Genomic DNA, 26,439 nt, shown 5'->3' on the forward strand with positions numbered 1-26,439 from the left:
CGACTGGGTTCGTTGATGAGTCTTCTCTGGATCATGTGTGCTTGCTCTCTCGGTCTCTGTACGGGCTCAAGCAAGCTCCTCGCGCGTGGTACCAGCGCATCGCAGCATTTCTTACTCAGCTTGGCTTCCGCTCCACTAGCTCCGATGCTTCACTGTTTGTCTACCACCAGGGTGATGCTACTGCTTTTCTGCTGCTCTATGTCGACGACATCATCTTGACAGCATGCTCGACTGCCCTTCTTCGACAGCTCACGGATCGTCTTCGTGCTGAGTTTGCCCTTAAGGACTTAAGTCCTCTGCACTATTTCCTCGGGATCGAGGTTATTCGTAGAGCAGATGGCTTCTTTCTTCATCAGCGGAAGTAAGCTCATGAGCTTCTGGACCGCGCCGGGATGCTTAATTGCAAACCGGCTGCCACACCTGTCGATACGAAGGCCAAGCTGTCTGCCACAGATGGTTCTCCTGCTTCAGATGCTCCGTTCTACAGGTCGATTGTTGGTGCTCCTCAGTACCTCACTCTTACTCGTCTGGAGCTCCAGTATGGTGTACAGCAGGTGTGCCTTCATATGCATGCTCCTCGTGATGCTCACTGGACCGCAGTCAAGCGCATTCTGCGCTATATCCGTGGTTCCTTGGATCTTGGGTTGTCACTTCAGGCTTCATCATCTATAGATCCGATGGCTTATTCTGACACCAATTGGGCCGGCTGCCCTGACACGCGCCGCTCGACCTTTGGTTATTGCGTCTACCTTGGACCATCAATCATCTCCTGGTCGTCCAAGCGGCAGCCCGTTGTCTCCCACTCCAGTGCCGAAGCGGAGTACCGCGTTGTTGCCAACGTCATCGCCGAGTGTACCTGGCTTCGTCATCTACTGCATGAGCTCTTGTCTCCGGTTGACAAGGCCACGATCGTCTACTGTGACAACGTTTCTGCGGTCTACCTCTCCGCCAACCCGGTCCATCATCGACGCACTAAGCAAATTGAGATTGATATCCACTTTGTTCAGGAACAGGTAGCTCTTGGTCATGTACGCGTGCTACATGTCCCTACATCCCAACAGTTTGCTGACATCATGACCAAGGGCTTGTCTTCTGCGTCTTTCGAGGAGTTCTGATCCAGTCTTTGCGTCGACCCTGGTGCCGCTTTGACTGCGGGAGGTGTTGAGATGTAGATAACATATGTGTATTTCTTGTACAACAAGCCCTCCTCCTACCATGTATAGTTGAGGACGTGGCTACCCTTTGTACTTATATATACGTGCATATTGCACCCGATCAATATATCATGAGTTGCATAATTCTCTACATGGGCTACTCCGACTTTGTTGATAGTGAGATAATCCCTCTACAACCACATGCGCAGCCCCAGTCCTCCGTCGCTCTCAAAACCACTAGGGACGCTGCCCCTGTATCTTCGTAGCCGCGCCCCCTTGTGCAGCCTGCATTCAACACCTCCTTGGGCCACTATTCTGACATCGTATTAGTTAGTGCATCGCAGAACCTCTGCCGAAAGGCATCACTGAGTTCCTGGTACATCTCAAGCCCACATTTGGTAAGATTTTTGTCCCGGCCAAAATATTGTTGGAAATATACATGGTAATATATGACAAAGGTCTCTCTCTTTTCTGTCTTGCACTAGCCTTGCTGAGGAACCTTTTATAACACTGTTTGGTTGGATGTGTGTGTATAATGATCTGGAAAAAATAAATAAAATTGACTGTCAAAGGTTAGATGAAATAATAATGACTCGTATTGATCATCTAGTTCTATCGTGGCTATATGGCACATAGGATATGATTGAGCCTTTCTCTTCTCCCGTGACGTTAATATGCAACTAACATTTTTCCTGATAAACTACATTGCATATTGAAAAGTAATTGAAGTTATTCTTAATCTTTAAATGTATTTGAGCTTCTCGGAGAACTCGCTAGAATCATTACACATCTTACACGGCTTGAGCACTTGGACAAACTGAGCAAAAGTCTTCAAATGGAACACCAGTATGAATTTGTGGTGTTAACTCGTGCGTAACTCGGACTTATGAAGTAATGAATTGCTTTCTCATGACCTCCTCCTAATTTAAACAGCTCTCCATGGCTATTCCTAATCTTGACTCCTTACATGTTCTGGACTTCTTTATTCGACTCAGCATATGAATTATGATCTAGACTACCAGCCCATGCTGCCACATCGAGCGTGCTTGGATTCTCCCAAAGACAACAAAGCCTACATTCCAGAGCGATCCAACGATGACGATGCAATGGCCGGCATCGATGCTCCCTCTCTCGCTCTCCAACTCCAATGGCTTTTCGCTACTTCTTCCTTTTGGGCTCCATTCACCGGGATGGCCCACACTAATTGGGCTCATGGTTGGCATACAACACTTTCCCATTCTCTGTATCGTAGTTGTAGGGTTCATATACCAGAGCAAAAGATAATCTAGTCGCTAACAATGCGATTTGAATCTCTTCTCTTCCCCACGAGGACAACTGCGCGACGGGTACCAAGCGGCGGATGGTTTAATGGAGGAAGGAGCGAGTCAAACTAGGGGTTCAAGCTAGAGCGTAGGGGAGCAGCGCGGAGCTTTTGGAGGGAGCCCGCGGCTGCAATGCGGTGGCCAGCGGGGTCGATCTCGGGAGCTCCTATTCGGCGCGATCAATGCTAGGAAAGATTCCTGGCGCCCACGCCCCATCACTTGTGTGACGACCCATTCACATGGCTCACTGATGACTTTTCGAGAGAAAAACACGAAAAAATACGCAAAAAACAAAAAATATCGTGAATTAAAATGTTCATGGATTTTTAGAAAATGTTCACGAATTTTAAAGAAAGTTTATCGGTTTGGGAAAAGTTCACCGAATTTGAAAAAAATGTTCAACAAACTTAAAAAAAAAACCATCAATTTGAAAAAGAGTTCATCGAATTTGAAAAAATTCATGGAATTTGAAAAAGAAAGTTAATTGAATTTGAAAACAGTTCATCAAATTTGAAGCATAGTTCATCGACTTCAAAAAGAGTTGATCAAATTTTTAAAAAGTTCATCGATTCGAAGAAAGTTTATCAAATTTTAAAAAAGTTGATCAAATTTGAGAAAGTTCATCAAATTTTTAAAAAGTTGATCAAATTTGAAAATTTTGAGGCATAGTTCATCGATTCGAAGAAATTTCATCAAATTTTAAAAAAGTTGATCAAATTTGAGAAAGGAAGTTCATCGATATGAATAAAAAATTTACGATATTTTAGACCAAAAGTTCATCAATGCGAAGGAAAAAAATTGAAAAAAATGAAAAAGAAGAAATGAGAAAGACGAAAATAAAGGAAAGATCTAACTAAACGCATCTGGTGGTGTGGCAGGTTACTGTCGCTCGCGTCAACACTGCAGGCAGGCCTCAGCTTGAAAGCACTAAGCGAGCATTTTTTTTTGTGGATTAAAAACACGGAAAAGAATTGCCGTCGATCCCTCTCCTCCTCTCCCAATGGCTTCGCTCTGCTCCTCCTCTGCTTCATTGACTTTGACTGGGAAAAAAAAGTTTTTTTTTTGAGGAATGGGCTGCTTGCTGCTTGGGTTCCACTGACTTGAACAGCCCAGTCCTAAATGGGCTCGAGCATCCACTCTGCTTGGGCTCAGACGCGTGAGCGGATGGATGACAATGGCAATGGAGCGGCGCGCCGGCGACCATGGCCGCCGCACCGAAGAGCGCGGGCGCCACCACTGCGCGCTGAACCCTCGCCGCCGGCACCCGTTGCAAGGTCTGCACGGCAACTGCTACCCCTGCTTAATTAGGTCTCCCTCACTCCTCCCCTTTTCTCATTAGTTCGCGTGCGAGCGTGGTGGATCAGGGTAGGAGTTCTTATGATCTATGGGACGAAAAAGGGAAGTAAAACATTTGTTGTCAGATTGCAGACATCATTTTCTGCAGTTCCGATTGTGTTTAATCAATATCTTTAGGCCACATAAATCATATTGAGATGGCTTGGTTCACAGCGAGCTCCTATGCTGTTCTTGGCACACCTATTGAGCTTCGACTAATTGTTCGGACTACATAGAGGGTGTGAGTTCCAGAATTTCTGGCCACCAGTTTTAACTACAATTTCATATGTGAAGAGAAGCCAGATCTTGTTGCATTCATAGATATTGCATTAGACATCATTGACAATCACATGGAAACCTGGACTAAGTTAGGTTAGTGACTAATTAAGACTAAAGTAACAATGCTCATTTGGTTAACTATAAAGTACTCCCTCCGTTCCAAAATAGATGACCCAACTTTTAAGTTGGGTCATCTATTTTGGAACGGAGGGAGTAGCAAAAGCTCTTTATCCTACCTTCTAGTAAGTAGTAATTATATTAAATAATAGAGGTCAGCAGCTGTGACAAAGATTTTCTTGAAAACGAGGAAGGATGCTACTATTATTATTTCAGAAACGACGCCAAGGCCGCTTCTATTATTCAACAGTAACATCCAAGAAATACGACAAGCACCAACCGACTGACACACACCACATTTTCCTCTGTCCCGAGTCTCGACTCACTCCAACTACTAAACCAAACTAGCACACTGACTCGACCTTGAATCTTAAAAAGAGCAGCGTCTAGGAAGAAAACCAAAGCATTCTCAAATCTCAATCTTTGCAGGAATCCAAGCCACTCTTCTTTTGGTCAGGAGGTGGCCAAATTACTTGCTCGCGGAGTCTCCCTCGACAGCCAATGGAACTGTGCTGGCCATGGTGCGGTACTTGAGGGCATACAACATCTCGAGGTAGCGGCGGGTCTCGCGCCTCTCAAGGTTGGAGACGTACTTCCAGAACCCATACACACCGGTGAGGGTCATCAGCCTCTCAGAGTAAAGCTTCCAGGTGTATCTGAATAAGATAGGTAAAATGACTGTTAGTCGCAGCAAAGTAGTTATCGTCAGAACTAGAAGCGAGTGAATTTTGAGTTGCATACTTCTCCTCAATACGCTGAAGCCCACCCTGTGAGATCTTGGTCCAGTGGCTGGGGTCAACCTGGCACTTCTCAAAGAACTCAACGAGCAGAGCAGAGGCCTTGTCACCCTGGTAGGGATCAATGTGGTAGCCTGACACACCATTCACGATGATCTCAGCAGGACCACCGTATGCAGTTGCAAAGGTAGGAAGACCGCAGGTCATGGCCTCGATGACAGTAAGCCCGAAAGCCTCATAGAAAGCAGGCTGCACACAGAAGAGGTATGTGAGAACACAAATTTTTACTAGGTGAGAATATGGTTTATGCAACATGTGGTTACCTGCACAAAGGCACCCTTTGTGTCACAGATGTAACGGTAGAGCTCAGCATTACGGACACGGTTCATCTGAGCGGAGATCCAGCGGACATGGCCATTCAGGTTGTACTGCTCAATAAGGTCAAACATCTTCTTGAACTCAGCCTGCTCCTCCTTGTCCTTTGATGGATTGCCATGATCACCACAGACAACCACAAGGTTAACAAGTTCCTGCAAGCGAGGGTTCTTGCCATACAGCTCAACCAGACCTGTCAAGTTCTTGACACGGTCCAATCGTGCCATTGAGAAGATGATTGGCTTGTTCCTGTCCTTGAGCACATACCTGCAGAAGGTTTCCTAGTCAGATGAACAGCAATAAATGGATCAAACCGGTGCAGCTCAAGCAGTAAGAAACAATTCTCTAGTTCTCACTTGTGCTCATTGTTGTCGACATTACTGTAGAGCAGCTCCTCAATCTCTGGGTGGAGGGATGTGAGCCTCCTTTGTGACTCGGAGTACGGGAAGTAGATGGACATGTCCGCACCAGGTGAGACTATGTTAAACTTCGGGTCGAAAACATCGATACCATGGACAACCCGGTACATTCCAGGCATTGTGAATGCCATGTGAGACTCATACTGTCCAACGGTGTCCTTGCTGAAAAGGCAGAGTTTCCATTAGGCCATGCAAAGACGACAACAAAACAGATGGATATGATCAGTGAAAGTTCAGTTGTAAAGAAATATTACTTTCCAGCAATCTCTTGAAAGGTGCTAGTGATGATGAAGTCGGCGTGGTTCATCGCAATCAGGTCGGTAGTGAACTGGCATGAGAAGTGGTAGTGGTCCTCAAACTTCTTCCAGTAGAGGTCAGAATTGGGGTACTTGGTCTTCTCAAGCGCGTGCGCAATGGTGCACTGCAGACCAACGATCATGGTAACATCAGCACAGATCAATATGTGGTAAATATGCTTCCAACAACACAAAAGCAGCTAGAATTCATACATGAGTAACACCCATCTTGTGTGCAAGCAAGCATGCTACAAGGTTTCCATCGCTGTAGTTTCCAATTATCAGGTCAGGATTGGCCTGGAGCTCTCCAGAAATCTCGTGTGCCACATCCTGACAGAAATGGGGCAGAGTTAGAAAGATATATGCATGAATAATGAAGAAGGTGTGATGGTGAGGGTAGGCATCTACTTCAGTGAAAGTCTCCAGGTACGGCCAGACTTCAAAACGTGAGATCCACTTGCGAACAATTCCGCTTTCAGTTCTGAATGGCACACGAAGGATGTGGGTGTGCTCTGTACCAAGGACCTTCTCAAGACGCTGACCGCAGGTGGTGCCGGTTGCATCTGGGAGAAGCCTAGTGACCTATGCAGTGCAAAAAAAAGAGGTTCAGTATCATACGACAAGTTTTAATTATCATACGAGATGTCACACTTACAATAAGGATCCTTGGTGTGATGTCGAGGCCTTGCTGCTTGATCCTCAGCAACATCTCATTCTCCATAGCGCGGACTTGATCCAGAATGTAGACAACCTTTGGGGAATCACAGCACAAAGATTAATCAGAACACGTTTAGTCACTTGACCATGTACAAACTATGCAGGATGTGTTACCTGGCCTCCGGTGTCAGGGTACCCCAAGACATTGGCTTGGGCAAAGTAACCGTGCGGCGAGAGGATGACGACATTGAACACCATCGGGATTGTGCCAAGGAACTTCTCGAGTGTGGACGGGTCGGGAGCCTCGAGAAGGTCGAGGAGCAGGTGAAGGGTCTCCTGCGCACGCTTGGCGCAGTCACCCCAACCCTTCTCCAGACCAAGTTCTTGGAACCTGCATTTGTCAATCAAAAGAACTGTTAATAACATTCCAGTGGTTCCTTGTCAGGACAATGCACTCCAGGCCCCAACACTGGCTGATAATGGCGTACAATACAATAGTCAGTACCTGTGGTGGAAGTCCGAGTACGGGGTGTCTGCCGGGAGACCAGACAGATGCTCCTCGGCCTTCCTCAGAGCTCCCTGGAGGGCACTTAGGCTGCGGATTCTGTCGTTCAACATCATAGTCTGCAGGAAACAGAGTACAAGTTTACATCCATCTTTTCTGCTGCCAAGTCTCATCGAAGTTTAAACAATGGATGCAGAATTGAAGATCAGGTTACCATGCCCTTGTAGTTGTGTGCGCGGAGGAAGTTGAGCAGGGGGTACATGCTCTCCTTGTCATGGAAGAGCTTCGATGACAGGTGCCTGTTGAGGAACTGCACGCCGTTACCGATGGACTTGGACAGCGAAGGGCGAGGGAAGGAGGCATTGAATGGCTCGAAGTCCAGCTCAAGCACAAAGTCCTTGTTGCTGCCAAAGCATAGAAGTATTGTCACACAACAGTAAATAAATATCGAAGTATTGTCACACAACAGTAGATTAATATCGACAGAGTAAGAGAACGAAATCATCAGTTCATTATCTCAATTCTCTGGTACTGAATTCTCCTCTTCTTTTTTTTACCTTCCTTCAACAAGCTGTTCCTTGAACTGCAGGTACTCAGGGACGCTCAACTCCTCGACAGCGAGCTCGCTCACGTTGACCCTCACATACTCCCAGACACCAGGCCTTGGACGGATGGCAAGCGCGACCCACGGCGAGATAACAATTGCCTCCTGTATCATATACAAAAATGCACTGATCAGATCAATTGAAAAAGTGATAAAGGATGCTCAGGTCCACTTGAGATAAGATGTCAGATGCAAACCTGCGCTGCCCTGAGCACATCCTCAAAGGCGCCGTCCTTGAGCTTCTCGCGCTCTGCCTCAGGGATTGCGGTGTTGTATTCAGCAATGATCTGGTGAGACTGCAGCATCCCATTTCCAAGGTTGACCAACCTGCACAAAGCATCGTAATATGCCGCATAAGATCCACCATATATCATTCAGAATTATCGGACCGGGTAAGATCCACTCAGATATATTCGCAAGTCAGATTGGCGACATCTGGAGCCATTCTTCAGCACATCATGCATCATTCAGAGAAGAATTTGGAATTCCATTCGAAACATTACAGTGCTGGTTTTGACGGTGCATTTACTAAACTTGACAAAATTATAGTATGAGATTCAGTTCAGTCAGATGTTGTGCCACATAGATCCTGCCAGATCGAGGCGTCGGCAGAACGATTAGTGCATAATAATGTTCAGCAAGTCTTGATTAGCACTAGGTCGATGTGCAGAATACAATCATTCTACCCAGCTGCGCCTTATATCGAATCTAAAAGTGCACGTGCGGTCAGATCTGGGAGCAATCAACAGAACTCCAACAGCACGAGGTGTGTCATCAATGTTCAGTACTAGGTTTCGACAAAGACTTGTTTAAATATTTGATTGATGATTGACCAGGTAGGCGCCATGAGTAGGAATGAAGCTAAGCATCCATTGCGCACTATGCCAGATTTGATTAATTAAGTACAGTATATAACAGTTATCTAGAGTGGTAGCCACCACCAGGAGATTTACATACTGGCATGATAAACTTTATCAAGAAAATGTAGAAGTAACACTGACAGTGCAGGGGAGGGAATAGGGGTCGAACCGAACCTGGTGAAGACGGCGACGAGCTCGTTGGGGTGCGCGGAGAGGGAGTCGCCGATGCGCTCCCTGACGCTGTGGAGGCGGCTCAGCACGCGGTCGCCGGCGGCTTCCCCCATCGCTCAAGCCTAGTCTGCTGCAGAACAGGACAGGGTTATCAGTGGTGTGTTCTTCAGTTCAGTTCTGTTCAGATCCGGTGACATACAAGCAGACTGCAAGTAATCAAGAAGTCGAAGCATATATTGCTTTAGTCGAGAGCTTGCGTGAGCGCCAACAATGGCCGTCCGTTGGAAGCGAAGCTGGCAAGGGGGAGGAAGAGTGAGGCGTGCGAGCACCTTGTAAAGCACGAGATCAGCGTGGGGCTCTGGGATTCCTTTCTTGCAGGCCGTGCCAAGGTGGTTAAGAAGACTAATGGCGGTAATTAGGCGTACTGATGAGAAATAATCTGGAGCTAATTAGCCATGGCTGCTAGCACAAGAAAGGAGAACCGACCGACAGCGCGAGTTCCGACAACGGACTGACTGAGGCGCGGACTTGTCGGCGGGAAGGGGGGGAGGATCCATATGAGTGAGCAAGCTCACTAGATCTGACAACATCTAAGGTGCATCCACTTGGTGGGTTGGTGCTGAAACCTTAAACCCGGAGAAGAGAATGATGGCAACTTGGCAGGACCGCGGATCCGGCCGGAAGCGCCCATCCACCACATCTCCGCAAGTGGATGCTGGTTGCTATCTTCTGTCCCCTAGTGGCTACTCCAGCAAACCACTTTAACAGCAAAACAGAGCAGAGCATAGCAGAGCGCTACTACTGATCGAACCAGCACGCGTAGAAGAAACAAGAACACCGTTGGCAGCAGAGGAGGACGAGCTCACCTTGGCACCTTGCTCTTCTTCTCCGCGGGGTAGAAACGAAGGGAAGCAGACAGAGAGAGGTGGACGACGGCGGGTGAATGAATGGAGAGCGCTGCCCACGGCGAGGCAGGGTATTTATGTTGCGCGGCTGGGGCGGGGTGACGGGTGGCACGGACCGTCATCTTTGCACTGCCCCCTTCCTCCTTCACTGTGCAGCAGGATTCCTTTGCTTGCGAAACAATTTATCCAATTAGTGTATTCGATTCGCGGTGATCTGACCCGTATCTTGATTTCTTTCCATCCATCTGTACGTGGGTCTCTGTGGCGAGAAGATACGGCCGCTCTTTGTCTGTGTGCAGGCGGGAAAAGGTTTCTCCCTTTCCTGTTCTAGACGTTTGGGAAGGTTTGGGGAGCAAGCCATGAAACAAATGGATGGATCGCGGGGTCGTAAATAAATTCGTAATCTGTGCCAACACTATTGCTCAGGATTGGCCTCCAGTTTTTTTTATCTTAATTAATGTATGTACTTTTGAAAAGAAGAATTGTATTATTATCAGAGGCCGGCCGAGTATGAGCTTATTTCTTTTAATATAGTATATCATCACAGATGCTCACACACACACATGCACAGCTCAGCAATATGAGCTTCTTTTTGGGCCGTGTCATCTTGGTGTGACGTTTCGAGTCAACAAATCTTCTGTCATGGAACAAAATGTACATATACGGATAAAATGCACACATATTATACAATGTTATAAATCACTGGTTTCGCCGACAATGATAGTATCGTCGAGAATTTTGGTTACACGAAACGTGCATTGCTCAGCTAAGATGAATTTGGAGGCGAATTTAAAGTTGATGCTACTTTCTGACTATGTTTATACGAAGCCAACAGCCGGTTTTGTGGTAATGGTAACACACAACAAACTTGGGTGCTTAATCTACCTCGTTCTTCCCATCGCCAACACAACACACTCTGGTCCAGTCTAGTCACAGCGAGCTTTTTTATCTATGTATTGTACGGGAATCTGTAGGTGCACCCCGTAGGTCGCTCCACACCAGCCAGGGAGCAACTTTTTCCGTGCTGGATGGGGACAGGGCCTCCTGCCAAAGGACGGAAAATCATCCCCCGGCTGCTTTATATTACTACTCACTCGGGATGGATGATGAGATTAGTTTGGGTGAGATCGATCGGGTCTCGCTTGGGTTGGAAGCAAGGTGGAGATCGATGGATGGCCCCTCTTTCTTCTTTCTTCAGGTGGGTCGTCCCTTCCTACCCCACACACACCGCAACCCAACCGACTCGCCACCAAAACTTGTTCCTTCTTATCCACACCCCTCCATCCTCTCGCCTCACTGATTGACAGCCTGTGTTCAACAGTTTGCAAACTGTAATCCTCGCGTAATTTTTATTGTGTTTGAGATGCTTTGTATTTTTGATGAATTTTTTATAATAGAACCGACCCTTTCCGTGCAGAATAGATCTTTCTATCAAAATAAAAATAAAAACTATTGCCGATGAGGAGCAACCAAATGCACCAGTGGACTAGGAGATGTAACAGTATGTATTCGCGTCCAGTGGATTAAGTGGTGTGGCGATCAACGGATGATGTTGAGTACTACCCCCTCCGTCCGGAGTTACTTGTCGTTGAAATGGATAAAAATGAATGTATCTACAACTAAAGTACGTCTAGATACATCCATTTCTCTGACAAGTAATTCTGGATAGAGGGAGTAAATACTAATCAACTAAAAAAACTATTTCCTCCGTCCTAAAATTCTTGTCTTAGATTTGTCTAAATACGTACATCCGTATTTAGACAAATCTAAGACAAGAATTTTGGGACGGAGGGAGTAGTTACTAATAGTATGTGTTTTCATGTTAAGCTACTTATCAATCGGCTGCAAATACCAGGGTCCAGAGGATCCTTAGGCCAGATGTGAGGATGCAAGACAGGAAGTTTTATGTCCTAGCTGCTCTTATATGTTGCCAAAAAGCTTTTGGGTACGTACAATGTATCAAGGAGTGAACGGAACTTTCTTCTCGGTTGCCACAATCAACACAAAACTTAAAAACTTTAATATGCCTTCAGATCAAGTTAGAGCTAACAGGCATAAACTCATGGATAACCCTCCCCAAAAAGAGCGCACCTTGGGATGAACCTGGGTACTCCATGACTTCTTCCAAATCAAGTCATTATCGGCATGACGATGTGGCCCGATCAGAGTTCAGGCAAGACTCGTTAATCAATAAGCGGTAGGCTCATCTGACCGAATAATTTTCATATTTTTTGGGCCCCGAAATCTTCATAGAGCTTTCCCAAGGGAATACAACTAGGGCACCGATAGGCGCCGGCGTGCCGACCCAAAATTGGGCCGGTAAGCGTGCAGCCGTCCGGTTAGCGTATATACAGCCGTTGGATTGGACCTTCCATGCTCTTCGCCCGTGCTCGCCGGCCACACCCGCGTCGCCCGTGCTTGCACCTGACTCACCGGCTGCCCGCGCCGCCCGCGCTAACGCCTGCCTCGCCGGCCGCCCGCGCCGCCTGCGCTCGCACCTGTCTTGCCGGCCACCCGTGCCGCCCGCACTCGCGCCCGTGCTGGCCGGTCAACCCAATGCTGCCGGTGCTCGCCAGCCACCCCCACACCCGCCACTAATCGCTGTCGAGCCTGCAGGTCCACGGTGAAAAAGGGATGTAGCCAAAATCCTCGACGTGCATAGAAAAGAGTTCAAAGGTTGTAGCAAAAATAGGTCGCCGACGTCGAGCCTGCAGGTTCGCCATGAAAAAAAGAATGTAGCTAAAACAATTGACGGACATAGCAAAAATTACAACGGTTGTAGCAAAAACAGGTCGCCGCCGTCGAGCCTACGGGTTCACCATGAAAAAAAGGATGTAGCAAAAATCGTCGACGGACGTAGCAAAAACTATAACGGTTGTAGCAAAAATAGGTTGCCGTCGTCACGGGACGCGGCACGGCCGTGAATGAATGTAGCAAAATCTGTAGCCGTTTCCAGCAAAAATCGCTGCCTGTACCAGCAAGAAAAAAAACGGTTGTAGCACTCGCGTTCCAGCGAAAAGAAAAGTCACCATTTACCCCATGCAGCTCCCCCAGAGGCCGATTGCAGCTCCCCGCCATCCATGGTTGCAGCTCGTGTTTCGGCCGCAGCTCCCATGGACGCCGGTTGAAGCTCCCAAAAGCGGGTTGCAGCTCCTGCTGTCCACGGTTGCAGCTCGCCGCTCTGGGCATCAGGGGAGAAGAGGATGCAGTTCCACAACCATGGATGCAGCTCCAGCTTGCATCAGCTCTGGCATCCTCAAAAGTGCAGTCGCCGGCGCTGGTATTTTGGAATTAGAGAGAGGACGGCGGCTGAAAAGAACTGGAATAGATACTCACGGGGTGGGGATAAGGTTTGTGTGGCCAGCTGCGAGTTGTTTCGTGCGTGGGCCCTACCATGTATACGCGTCTCGCGCGGGACGGTTGTTTCACGGGCGCGTCAGCCAGCGTGGCGTGGGAACCGGCCGAAAGTTCGGCCGGACTGCCGGCTCCAAACATTTACCATACAACTAACAGCATGCATGTCACGACCACAATTTTTTTGTTCGGGAGAATTCAAATTCCAATTACCATCCTGGCTAATGAGCTCGGACACCATAGAGGCGGTAGCTTTAGGTTTTTTGAAAAGAGCTTTGTTGTCCGCAGCTTCAGGAATCCACTTATCGCGCCAAATATTGATTTAGACACCATCCCCAATCCTTCTGATCAACCCCAACTCAAGAGTAGTCCTTCCCTTCATAACCTGGAGTGCTATTTTGAAAGGTTGAACCACACTCCTTGTAACTGTAAAGTAGCAGTGTGGCGATCAACATGTGTTAAACAGATAGTAAAAATCTGCTTTAATGCTATAAGCTAGTAATGGGTTGGTTAGTTGAACCATGCAATTTGTATAACAGTGTACCATGCAATTTGTATAACAGTGTGGTACCATGCAATTTGTATAACAGTGTACCCAATCACGGGGTTGGGTACAACATTGTATGCATCTGTTGGGACATGATTGGATACTCCGGTAGGTATTTCGAGTAATAAAATCTATGACTTGATGTTGTATATGCCGAATTGCTTCACTCCATGGGGCTGCAATGTGTTTGCCCGAAAAATACAGAGGGCCACAATGTGTTCACCAAGAAAGTAAACAAGAGCCGCAATCTTTCAGTTATCGGCTAGTTCCATCATTACTTCCAGCCAGTGGCGGAGCTTTGTGGAGAGCAACCTAGGCCATTGCCCCCCCAACCCATGAGAAAGTTAGCAAATATCCCCTAGTATTCAGTCCATATGTCGAGTTAAAATCAGCCTAAAAGCATGTTTCTTGCCCCTCCAGCCCATTTGCCCCTCCATAAATTCAGCCCAAGCTCCGCCACTGCTTCCAGCTGTATGTTTCTATGTATGTTCCGGTCTCAAATTTCCAATACATCCCATTCCAAGCTAGATCATGTTATGTGACCATCCGAAGTCATTTATCCCACTCGTCATTGTTGCTCTCCTCCCACACTTTGTCATTCTCCCCCTAGCAACTGAATGTGATCCTGCTATATCGGAAATAACCTAGTTATTTATAGCAGGTCAGAGAGATCAATGTTTTGTGTGGCCCGGGCATAATCATTACTTCACCAAACATCGCGTGCCAACTGTTCCAATTGTTTAATTCTACTGCAAGATGCATACATGTCAACATTTTTAGCACGCATGGCATGTCTTCATACGAGCAACCCTAAGAAGAATGCTACTAACAAACAATGACAAAAAAAACCATTGTGAACTCAAGCTCTTATACAAAGATGGATTAGGGCCGGTTTGCTCACCAAGTGTTTGTTTTAATTTGATGTTGTTACCTTTTTTATGACATACGGTTGAGTTACCTTGATCTTTAAGACTTGCCTACATCAGAAGATATTCGGTAAACTTAACCACGTGAGGTGGGCTACCACGACATTTCAACAGTCGCTTGAGATCATAACTTATATGTAATTAAAGAACTTACAAATTAGCTACTATGCAAACTTATTTGTAGTGGGTTCTCAAAATTAACTACGGTAGAACCTTGATCCGTTATGTTTTACTACAATCAATATTTTTTTGTGAAGGAGTATTATACCTATAGGCTATGAACATCCCAACCGTGATGTGCTTCCAAGGACACCATATGACCAAATGATTTGAAGCAAAGTCGGAAACCACAGTATCCCTTGGAGAAGCAACCATCGATTTCTGGGACAATTTTCAACTTTGAGGACACATGATTTTTCTGCTAATGGGTGCCCACGTTTATTGATGTTGCGTTGCACGTGGCTGTGGAGGGGGTGGATGATCGATCGAGTGTACTCTTTTCTTTTCTTTTCCGGGAACACTTCAGATCTATAATATATTAATCATTTGTGAAGGCAGTGCAAGACACACCAGAAGTATCAGAAATTACATCTAGATCCATAGACCATCTAGCGATGACTACGAGTACTGGAATGAGCCGAAGGCACGCCACTATCATCGCCCCTTCCTTGTCGGAGTCGGGCAAATCATGTTATAGTGGACAGTCAGGAAGTCATGTCCTAAGGGCACACAACACCAGCGCACCGGAATAACAAGAACTGTTGTCACCAGAACGAGTTGCTGACGCACCGCTATGGCCACTCTCAAACAAAAGCTGACATGAATTTATCGGTGACTACTGAGAAGTCTTCACGCATGTGGACCTAAGAACCAGCGCTCTGGAGCCGCATTCGTTAATGTTGAACCCTTAAATCGACCAGAAGAACCTGACACCAAAGATCGCCATCGCGGACGCGCGATAAGAAATTATAACCTTGCCACCCCGATGAGCCTATAGGAATCTATGTCAGAGCTTTGATTAATTTGTTCCGACGGAGGAACTCGAAGAAGATCGGAGCCCGAAAGACCAACTCCAGGATGAAATGCGACCATCTGCTCAATTGCCATCCCTGGAAGGGCTAAAAACCTAACATATTACTAGCCGAAGCAAAGCCACCAGGATTCGCGGCCCTCCCCACCATCGACCGCCGGAGCGACAAGCAGGGGGGAGGTGAGTCTACCAGCTTGCCGGCGGAGATCAAGGGGACGAAGGCTTTATCCTAGTCACCTTTCGAAAGGGGAAAGCATGAACTCGCGTGAAAATTATTCTAAAATTATTAAAGTGTTTTAATCATTTTTTCTGCTTTTTTTAGATACATACTAATCATAAGAAAAACAAACCAAAGTGTTGAAAATGTGACATCTGATTTTTAGCATTTGAGGCAAACACGCTTACCACCATTAGATGAAACACACAAATCTTAAAGCAGGGAACGACGCCACATCAGCCAGAACATCGTTCGCTGCAGCTGGGTATCGACGCAATGATTTTTTTTCTAGTGTCTTATCCTCTTCGACAGCGCAGCTCTAGTACCACTCCCATTCAACTTCTCTTCTCACCGATGATCCCTGGCATCGGTGGTGCGGTGACCTCCACGGATCCATCAACTCACAGCGTGGATTCGTTGATCCACGGTGTTGGCACGGGGAGCACGCGATGGCGGCGGCGTGGAGGGGCCGCGGTTTTGGGAGTTGCGCATGGAGGTCTAACGCGAGCGTGGCGGGGAGGTGTTGCCGCGATGAGAGCGCGGCGATGCCGGCAGATAGGAGACATGGCGGAGGATCTGTGCTTGGAGCTCGAGCGTGAGCGCGAGGACGTGTCGTGGTGCATGGACGCCACGTTAGAGTGCCATGCGGCCGCTCATTGACCTCAGCTCTATGATGATGCCATCAGGCGCGGCTCCGAGGACGCAACAGCTTTCTCCGGCTACGGTCCTCAAACGATGTCCGCACCGCCCATGAGAATGTCGACCGCGCGCTCCGCTCCGTCGACATCATGTTCAGTTGACCGCACCAGAGAGGTGACAGCACAGATCGACCCTCCTTGATGTCCACGTGTGCTCTGGCACTGTTTGGATCGCCATTTTGCATTGCTGTTGGAACTGTATCCTAATGAATGGATGATAGAGTGTACAAAACGCATAGTGTTTGTGGCGTGATCAGTCCATTGTACATCCTTGAGGTGTGAACTGCAAGCCTGGGCTTTGCTGATACTCCCAATTTGTAACTTTCTGGTAGTGAAATGCCGGAAATCTACGGACTTTCCTTTTTTGGTGGGAAATTTGATGTCATTAGGCAAGTCTCGAGATAAAACTAGCTACTATTTGGTGTGACCAGTCCATTCTTTTGAACTACGTCTCAGTGTGTTGAGTGCAAAATTTATGGACCATGGTAAGTTTAATTCAAGCACCATGACAAATTGATTTTCTCATATCATGGCAAAATTAATTAAGGTACCTAAATTTGATAGAAAAAAAATCCCGCATTTACCTTGTGCCACACTGCAAAACATTCTTCCAATTTTGCTATTGTACGTGTGTATTTTGCTCACATGGATAATGTACAAGAAAAAGGTCAACAATCAAGGCAATTTAAACCTTAATGTGTTGACATGGAACGTGGAAATGTTTCATTACTTACATGAAAAATGTATTCTACAAAACATGACGATTTATTTTTTGGAAAATTTAATATGCATTTGCCATGGCACTTTCTGCTAGTGACATCAACAGTGGAACAACTATGTTTTTGCCGTGCGAGTTGAGCAAAGTTATTTACACATGGTAATTTCTTATACAAAGCATGCCAAACTATGAAAAAAATTAATATGCATCTTCCCTGGCTTTTTTTAAATAGGGTTTGTGTAATTGTACATACATGGCAAATTTCTCATAGTAAACATGGCAATTTTAATTAAAATACCATGGCAAATTTTAGTATGAATTTGCGATGGCAATTTTTTCATAATTTGTGTTTGTACAACTTATTTTATTTTTTCATGGTAATTTCCATACAATGCATGCCAATTTTAGTTAAAATACAATGGAAATTTTTAATATGCACATGCCATGTCAATTTTTTACATGATTTGTGTTATTTTTGCATACAGGAGAATATTATCATATAAAACATAAAAAAATTAAATAAAATACCATGGGAAATATAATATGAATCTTCCATGGCAATTTTTCTTCATAATTTTCGTTTGCATTTTCATTCTATTTTCTATGGCAATTTCTGAATATATATTATTGCCATGGCAACTCTGGAAATTTGCAATGTGAGCATTATCAGATATGTTGTTACAATATATTTTTTCCATTTTTTTTAGAAATGAAAATTTTGTAAAACTTTCCATTGTAAAAATAACATCATAGCAAATTATAAAATAGTTTGGTCACTCGATTGGCAATTGTTTTCAGAAATTTTCATTTGTTATAATAATCGTGGATGTTTTTTTGTAGTAAATGGTTGTAATATAGTCACGTGGCCAAAAATCAATTTCCCATTATTATTTTTATGCCTTGACATTTTGATGGCTCACTAGATGGCAAATTTCCCTTTGTGCGTCATGGCAATTTTGTTAGTTTTTCCAGCTATTCAAAATTAGGTTCAAACACCAGTTTTTAAGTCTCAATAATAGAGGCGTCAAGGAAAACTGGGTTTTTTGGGCTCAGTTGGAGGCTTGAACAGGGGGATTAGAGACGGCTCGTTCTGTCCCTCTCTAGATCAGATGTTTTCGTTCGGTAGACCGATCATTCCCTGGGAAACGAATCGTTCCTTCTAATAAGGCTAGAAACCTGATGTTCTCCAGAAATTGGAGTCCAAAACAAATGTGTCAATGATCAACCAGTGGCTGACCCAATTGGCTCGCACCAAAAGGTTGTTGTTCTGCTGTTCTGTTTTTGTTGCTCAAGAGAACTGACTCGACTGAAACCAGGAAACTACTATCCTGACATTTATCACTCACTCAAATAGTACTAAATTGCATTTCCTTTTCTTTTGAGATAACTAAATTGCATTTTCTTATGATCAACTATCAACCCGCAAAAAAAATACCATTCTCCCTAAAAAGAAAAGAAAAATGCAAACTATTCCGCATCTGTTCTTGGGCTTATTCATGGGCCTCGCGAGGGCTGGATTTTACAAGAAATAACGATTCTACCTCTGGCCCATTCCGCTACCGGCGCACGCGGCTTCCAGTCCACCGAGGTACTCCCCACACTGGTCACCGCCGCCGCCGGCGGCTCTCCTTCCGGCGCAGCCCCTCCCTTCTCGCGCCGCCGACGCCTCCTCCCCGCCTCAGGTACCACCCCCTTCCTGACTCCTAACGCTTATGCTGCAGACTCTGCCCAAACCTTTTGGAACATAGATAGATTTGGACACGAGTACTTACACATCCTGTTCTAGATAAATTCAGAATTCGGTGATGCGTGTCCTGGAACACATATGAAATAGGAGCATTAATTCGTGGAATAGGATCAGTGCACATAAGTCAAAATTTCTATGCTAGATGGCGTTGGAGCTTGTGATTTGTCAACATATTTTTTGGGGCAGAAGGAATTTATTATAATGGCATCAGTGCGCGTAAGTCAAAATTTCAATGCTAGATGACGTCGGAGCTTGTGATTTGTCAACATATTTTTGGTGGCAGTGGAAATTTATTATAATAGCTTTTGGGGTTCACTTACATGTTCCTCTGAAAATCTTGTTCAATCCCTACTTCAGCTCATCATATTTTGTGTTAACTCGAATGGTATCTACAAGCTGCCTTTGATAGTTGATGTCATTTTTCTGAGAATCCATTCATAGTTCATAAATTTACTCTGGGAATATGTCATGTTTATATTACTGGTGGAGCTTTGTATTTCTAAGCCTGTATTTGTCTCTGTCCTGTTTTCCTTTAACAAAAGTAGTACTGAAATCTCTTAACACCAAGTTTAATTTCAAAGATAGTCAATCCGTCCCCTGCCGTGTGATGACGCTGTCCAAACTTTGTAACGAGTATGCATGCAACACACATACTTTTAGAGAGTAATTTCGTCCCTTTAAAATCAAAGTAATGAAGTGTTAATGTCATCGTGCATGATAAGCATGAAACATAGTAATACAATACCACATAGTACAATAGAGTAGAGTGAGGTGAACAGAAAGATGCAAATCTGTATCTTCAAATAAAAATCTGAAGCAAATCTGTTGCAAATAATCTAGTTGTTTGCATGAGACAGCTAGCTAGCTGGTACTATTTCTGAGTCTTGGCCCTTAATTTCGCCATGGAGTTGCCGTGCTTGTTTCATGAGGGAATCGAGGGTGTCAGCAATGTCAGGCATTGTCTTGCTCATCCTGGTGGCAAATACCATGCAGCCCTCGAGATCCAGCATGGTCTCTGAAACTCTGGACAGCGAGTCCAGGAGGCTCTCCAGAACAGCTTGTTTTGCGGCGTTGCCATGGCTCTTGAGTTTCTTCATTGCTGCTATGACCATCCTAGTGGTAAGCCTCATCGCTGTCAAGCTGTTGCCGGTGAGGAGACCCCTGTTTAACTGCACCATCTTCGTAGCAAGGCTGATCGCGACGCATTCCCCAGGATCTCTAACTTGATCTCTTTCTTCTCCCAGCGAGATTGCGTCGAGATCAAGGTCTAGTTTGTCACATGCTGTCACGCAGAGGGATAGCAGAGCAACATGCAACTTGTGGTGTTTCTTTTGCCTGGGACGGGAGGAAGTACTGTTGTTGCTCTTATCATTGTTGGCAATGGCTTGGCTTTCAACATCAGTACCTGATCCTGTATACTTTGGAATTCCTTTTTCCCCTGTTGACCCACAACCAAGTAGTATTTCTTCAAGCACCTGCAGCAGTAGTGACAATAGTGTCTATATTACCATATAAATATTGAGAGCATTTGCAACTAGTTCAAAGTTACAAATCAAACACAAAGTTAGGAAAGGGAAAGGAATGCATGAGTGAATGGGCGATTTGTTAGAGAATTCGCTTGGCTGTAAATATGTCGAGGAATGAAAAGAAAGAAAGAAATAACAGAGATGGATGAAGAAAATATTACGTACATACCTTTGGCATCACTCCAATCATGGCATTCTTGAGTGTACCAACAGATTCACCATTCTCAGCATAATGGATACATAGATGCTCCAGAATTTCTGCTGCATTTTTTCTACATGTGTCATCGTCCCCTACTAGTATTTTAGTGAGGCCATGGACAAACCCATCATGTTCCTCCTTGGGGAGGAAAGGGGCGACGCTTTTTCTGCTGAGAAACAGTACCACCAGTGCTTTAACTGTAGTCTCTCTGATGGAGTGACCGGTATCACCATTAACGAAGATGCTTACGAGCATCTTAGTGAGATTACCTCTGTCTGCAGTTCCCTCCATGCATAGTTGCACGAGGATCTGCATGGCCTTCATCTGCATTTCTCTGCCTTTACATTCTTCACAGGTAACAATTATTTCCATGGTGGCGATTGCTTCCTTATCCTCTGACATCTGTTGAAGCAGGTCTGTCGCAGTTTCTCTCTTGGCAGTCACAATTAGGCGAAGCATCACCGCCAATGATCTCTCTACTACCTTAGTGGACCATTCACTATGACCTGCGCGGTGCACTAGGTCGTAGCTAACAGGCGCCATGATCTTTGAGACAGGATATTTGGCTTTGCCTATGATTTCACAGTTGTCCTCGCTGCCTGCGAGGCTCCATAGGATATTCAGGCCAATTAGAACCAGCTCTTTGTAGCCATGGAGCATCTTAGGCCGGTCGTTCCCCCTGTCTGAATCTGACTCTGAATGTGATTCTGATTCTGACTCTGACTCTGACTCTGAGTACTCCAACTCTGACTCCAGTGTCGAAGTGTGGATGCTGCTGTCTTGTTCCTGATCATGACCATTGTTTGCCTTTGACGACCATGGAGTCCTTGTAGTGTCTCTGTTTGTATTCATTGAAGAGAAGGATGATGGCTGAAGTCGGCAGTATTCTTCGAAACAGTTGAGGAGTGAAGATATGCATTGGATCCCTCGTGGGAACTGGACCAAACAGATCCCGCTGGCAACGTGCTTCACTATCCTCGCAGCGGCCTCCCTCGCCCGTTTGTCAGATGGACGCCTCGAATCCAGCATATGAAGCAGTTTCTGGAGAATGTGAGTGGTGGATGCAGACCCGATCACCTGCCTTATTATCCTGCACTGCAGCACGATGATCCCCTCCTCTGTTTGCGGGCTCCGCTGCCTCTTGTTTCTCCACTCATCCCTCTTCTTCCTCAACTCCTCCCTCTTCTTTTTCCTCTGCTCCTTGTTATTCAAAGGAGCTCCAACTATTTCCTCTAAATCTGATATTTGCTGCTGCTTTTCTTCTTGTGTGGTCAAATCAGGAGCTTTGATCTTGTCTATATTTTTCCGGGAGAGTACTCTGTCTAGTATCAGCACCCCGGAAAGGAAGCTACGGGCCGACATGGACTCCATGAGCTCAATAGCATATGTGATGAGGTTTCGTTCTCCGGGCGATGATATCTTCTTGGAGTACCCTTTCTTGATCTCGTCCAAGTAGCCTGAAACTAAATGACCGCCATCTAGGAAGCCGTATGCTTGGCTCACTAGCTTCACATTCTTCTCCTTGGAGGGTAACAAGGCGATTATATACATGAACAAGGCACCTTGGGCTAGACACAGGACATACACGACATCGTGTGCCAGGCCCATGTTTGCTCTGCCCTCGCCCGTGTCACCGTAATGGTCGTCTCTAATTAGACCGAGTATTGAAATCAAGGTGGTGATCAACGGTCCAAACAGCAAGAGACACACCACAGAGGCAATGCAGAGGCTCAACACCACATTCTGAACCATCGCCAGAGCCCATCTCGCTGGCACAAGTAGCACCGCCGCAGTTCTCTTGCTGCCTGGCTCATCCGGGTGATGGCGGCGCACCTGCCATCTCTTGTTTTTCACCGCCTTGAAGATCCTCACCAGGTCAGCAGCACTCATCCTTTCAAGGAAAGAGGTGTTTATCCTGTTGTACATATGTATGCTCCAAGTTAGCACATACTCTTAATTAAGCCAGTGACGAAAAACAAATATTAAGCACACGATAGATAACCTTAGTTATATGTGCTGTTTTGTGTCTGTCTTTATGGTTTGCATTACCGTAATTTGTTGGATCCAGATGAACAGACTAACCACTCAATCCAGCTCTGCTCTAGCACAGGCTGGACCTGTATGCCGATAATTTTGTTGGAACACAAAACAAAAAACTTGAAGCTCCTATTGGGAACTTCGGAGCAACTATCGGGGTAAAAAAAGATTTTCATGAAGTGGCATCTTATGTTTTGGAGAGGTGCGGGCCATAGATCACTACACACTGATATCTTGGTGGCGTTGCTCCAATGGCGACTATGGCAGTCATGGGCTCATCTCCAACTATGACCTCCAAGGTGGCGATTCGCATATGCATATGTTTGTTGGTGCACACAGAACAGAGAGGGACTAACCAGTAACCACTATCTCAACTCGATCTGATGAAATTATATAAGCAGGTAACTAAAGTCCATGGAAACGAGGATGATATAAGAGCACTAACCAGAGCAGCTCTATGAGGGTGATCAGCGTGAGCTGCCCAAAATCCACCATGTCGATCATCGAGACGAAGCCACCGAGGAGCACCACCGTGGCCCACGTGACCACCAGGAAGCCGACCCCTCTGATGGCGTCGAAGACGTACACCACGAGCGAGATGTAGCCATTGATGAACCTCACTTCCTCCCAGTGGGAGTCGTACCTCTGCCGACCCATTAACATCGCTCACATTGGTATCTGCTTTCTCACCCGGCCTGCGGTAACCTCAACTTGCACTGTGACACACACTAGGCTCATCAATAAACTACACAATGAAGATATGTTTGTCTATGCCGTAAACGAGGTTGGATCTTGACCGGCAACTACTAGCAAACAAGGTCGCTCAGTGGTTCACTAACTGAGCACGCCGACCAAGCCCCTCCTAGGTTATTGCTTGCTCTCAAATGGAGTAGTATAATACGAACTGGTCTGGCATCACTCCTCGGTCCTGCTTAATTAATTACAGGCACCACCCCTCCTCTCATCTTGCAGGCAAATGATCGTTGCCATTCATTCGTCATCACCAATGAAATGTTGGACGAATCTAGCTATATTTAACTTGTATACACTTGTGAAAATGGGTACAAAAGTACGGACACATGATATCACGTGACTCATCAGATAAGCATGTACCCTTTTTGAAAAACGATAATGTTTTTACGGCCTTGCAAAAATGTGGCCACCTGCCTTTTTTCCTTGCAACACGGTGAAATTTACAAGCAGAAGATCCCATGCAAAGTTTGGTGCAGGTTTTGTGCATTTAGAAAATAAAAGAAAGAAGAAATTTGTGCATGAGATTCAGGCTTGAATCTTCCTGGATTGCTGGATCAGTATTGCTCTGCCAATAGACTAGCTACTATGCATTTATGTTCTGAAAGTAAAGAAGTTTGTTGCTTGTTTTTGTATGGTTTTGATAATTTGTTTCGACTTTTGTTTATTAGGTAGTTTCTCATTTCGTAGTTGTCATTGGATGATATATTTATTTCAACACATGACTCATATATTATTGGCAAAACTAATGGTCACAGACACAGTTAACTCATGAAATACGATGACGACCGACCATCGCTAGTGTATTTCAACAGCCAGGTTTGTTCAGCTAACTGCGTGCCAACCAAGCCCCTTTTTACCAAACAATGAAAAAAAAAGCTCCTAGGTTTCTCTGCTTTGTTTTTGTCAACATGTACTAGTATAATACATATGTGTCCAGACGGCTTTTTGTGCGCTTTTTTAGCCATCACATATGCAGACGCCCTCGCAAATAAAGATTCCTTCGAGAATTGATACTAGTTGAGTCAGGAATTCATTTCATTGGTTTAGAGGAAACCATGAAGCATGAATTCTCTACACTCGGGCTCATAAATGAATCTGGGCCTGAAAATTATATCTGGCAACACTTAGCTTTTATGGTAGATCTGGAGGTTTATATCTAGGATTTAATGTTTGTACATTTGATGTTCTTCAGACCTAATGTGGTGTTCATTATATTAGGATGCTGGTGAGTTAGAAAATCTCTAAAATACCAATGGCACCTAGTAGCCATTTATGAAAAGGGAAGCAGATGTTTTGTGGTTGGGGCCAAACTCCTTCGCAATAGGCCAGTTGGGGATCAGAAATGAACACGTCTCCGTCTCGTCTCCCTTGCGTGTTTGTGCCGGATTTTTGCGCGGCGGTGCCGGTGCCTCGACACGGTCACGATCGTCGGCGAGGGCCGCGGGTGGAACTCCTCGACGACGAGGGAGTAGTGGTGGACGCATGCAGTGGAGAAGGCGCTGCGGCGTGGAGGGTGGGCCAGGAGGTGGTGTTCCCGTGCCACGTCGCAGAAATTGCGGCGGCTGACCGGTGGGGCGCGGCGGGGGTGGATTTCGAGGTGAGTAATGGCGAGCGGGGGGCCGGGGGGAGGGTTATTAGACCGACGCCTCGGCTCTCCCCCTCCCCACACCTCACAAATCTCGCCCGCGAGAGCCACTGCCCTGCGCCGCTGCGACAGCTAGGGTTCGATGACGACGAGGGAGCAGCAGATGTGGGCGCTGTCCGACGGCGACGAGATCCTGATGGGTCGGCTCAAGGAGATCGATCGGTGGTTCCCGACGGCGAAGTCGCTCAATCACACGTCGGAGGTTGTGCGAGACAAGCTGAGTGGGGAGGAGATCCTCAGATGCTTCCCCAACTACGACCGCCAGCCGGTGATGGGAGTGCTCCCGTGGGCGATGCTCGAGGCGGAGTCGCTGGTCCCGGAGCAGAGGGAGAAGTGGAAGGTGTTCCGCTCCTTCCACTTCCGCCTGATCCAGCCGTGGGCGCCGCCGGCGGCGCAACACCCGCCGCAGGAGGTGGTGATGGGGATTCCTGCCCCTGGATCCGGGTGGCTGCCAATCCAGATCGAGGAGGAAGAGGAGCTCGAGGAGATGGAGGAGGAAGCGACGGTGCCGCCGCGACGGAGGGCCAGGACGACTCCGACCCCAACCTCACTTCCCCGCCGCTCCCCGCGGTTCCAGAGGCGTTCGCCTCGCCTCCTTGCTCTCTCCCGCCGCCAGTAGGGTGCTCGCCGGTTGGTAACCGCTTCTGGTTGCTGGTCGGTGAGGACTCCGAGGAGGAGGGGGAAGGGGAGGCCCTCATCTCTGATTTAGGTATGATGAACGCTGCTAATTACTTAGTATCTACTACTCCAATTGAAGTAGATGATGCTAGTTATGGTAATATGGCTGGGAGTTTTAAGCATAACAACAGAAATAGAATTAGAAGGGGGTCGAAATCTCAAGGAGAGAAGGGCTTCGGTTTGATTTCTTATGCAGACAAATGTTCAGAACATGGTGGGTTTGGGGATAGAGGTAATAATGGTAAGCTGAGCAATATGACTCAGGGGATTGGGATAGATGCCGAAATTGTTCAAAAGCATATGAAAAAGGACAATGTTCATCCCATAATCCCTGCATTTGGGGAAGAGGATATAGATTTTGGGGAAATTGTGTTACAAACTACCCCAATTGCAAGATACTTAGATGTGAAAGGGGGGAGGTTGGAGGATTTTTGTGAGGAAAAAAATGTGAGACCCCTGATAATTTTTGGGGGCTCAGTTGGGAGAGATTTAAACATGGATTCGGAAGTGGGCCTACGGTGGTGGAGGCCTGGTGAGATGGAGCCCGGCCCAACCCAACAAAAGGAAGGAGGTGTGGGGGATATAAAAGAGAGAGTGGAGGGGGTTGGGAAGCAACCTTTAGGGTTCC

At 46.3% G+C, this 26,439-nt stretch overlaps 3 protein-coding genes across 4 annotated transcripts in view; 1 reads left to right on the top strand and 2 right to left on the bottom strand.

The window, feature by feature from the left end:
* Positions 1–4,381: 4,381 nt before the first annotated feature.
* On the bottom strand, positions 4,382–9,814 carry LOC123088341 (sucrose synthase 1). 2 transcript variants are annotated; one of them, XM_044510534.1, is made up of 15 exons: positions 9,698–9,814; positions 8,835–8,961; positions 7,998–8,127; positions 7,754–7,905; positions 7,411–7,600; positions 7,197–7,315; positions 6,866–7,082; positions 6,690–6,785; positions 6,443–6,616; positions 6,248–6,364; positions 5,993–6,159; positions 5,676–5,900; positions 5,268–5,586; positions 4,949–5,193; positions 4,382–4,863 (listed from the first exon to the last, which is right to left on the bottom strand). In XM_044510534.1, exons 2-15 carry the CDS (start codon positions 8,942–8,944, stop codon positions 4,677–4,679), a joined length of 2,448 nt encoding a protein of 815 aa, XP_044366469.1. In that variant the 5' UTR covers positions 8,945–8,961; positions 9,698–9,814; the 3' UTR covers positions 4,382–4,676. The 2 variants fall into 2 exon arrangements, with proteins under 2 accessions (XP_044366469.1, XP_044366470.1); XM_044510535.1 differs by having other exon boundaries at positions 8,835–8,958; positions 9,698–9,786.
* An 8,979-nt stretch (positions 9,815–18,793) lies between these two features.
* Positions 18,794–26,439, top strand: part of LOC123088343 (golgin subfamily A member 6-like protein 1) — a 17,631-nt gene continuing 9,985 nt past the window's right edge. Inside the window, exon 1 of the transcript XR_006441850.1 lies at positions 18,794–18,908. The gene's annotated coding sequence lies outside the window, so the exon portion shown is untranslated. The remainder of the gene's footprint in view (positions 18,909–26,439) is intronic.
* On the bottom strand, positions 19,708–23,507 carry LOC123088342 (uncharacterized). The gene is made up of 3 exons (XM_044510536.1): positions 23,181–23,507; positions 20,669–22,613; positions 19,708–20,448 (listed from the first exon to the last, which is right to left on the bottom strand). The coding sequence occupies exons 1-3, from the start codon at positions 23,396–23,398 to the stop codon at positions 19,831–19,833; spliced, it is 2,781 nt and encodes a 926-aa protein (XP_044366471.1). The 5' UTR covers positions 23,399–23,507; the 3' UTR covers positions 19,708–19,830.

This window comes from Triticum aestivum, chromosome 4A, assembly GCF_018294505.1.
Source record: "Triticum aestivum cultivar Chinese Spring chromosome 4A, IWGSC CS RefSeq v2.1, whole genome shotgun sequence".
Classification (NCBI taxonomy): domain Eukaryota; kingdom Viridiplantae; phylum Streptophyta; class Magnoliopsida; order Poales; family Poaceae; genus Triticum; species Triticum aestivum.

Bases quoted from the DNA above. Each gene is read 5' to 3' on its own strand.
- LOC123088342 (XM_044510536.1), bottom strand. From the start codon at position 23,398: ATGTTAATGGGTCGGCAGAGGTACGACTCCCACTGGGAGGAAGTGAGG. The intron at 22,614-23,180 runs GTTAGTGCTCTT...TATGTACAACAG, and splicing joins ACCCTCATAGAGCTGCTCTG to GATAAACACCTCTTTCCTTG. The intron at 20,449-20,668 runs GTATGTACGTAA...CTACTGCTGCAG, and splicing joins TGATTGGAGTGATGCCAAAG to GTGCTTGAAGAAATACTACT.
- LOC123088341 (XM_044510534.1), bottom strand. From the start codon at position 8,944: ATGGGGGAAGCCGCCGGCGACCGCGTGCTGAGCCGCCTCCACAGCGTC. The intron at 6,365-6,442 runs GTAGATGCCTAC...CATTTCTGTCAG, and splicing joins ACCTGGAGACTTTCACTGAA to GATGTGGCACACGAGATTTC. The intron at 5,194-5,267 runs GTAACCACATGT...TTCTGTGTGCAG, and splicing joins CAAAGGGTGCCTTTGTGCAG to CCTGCTTTCTATGAGGCTTT.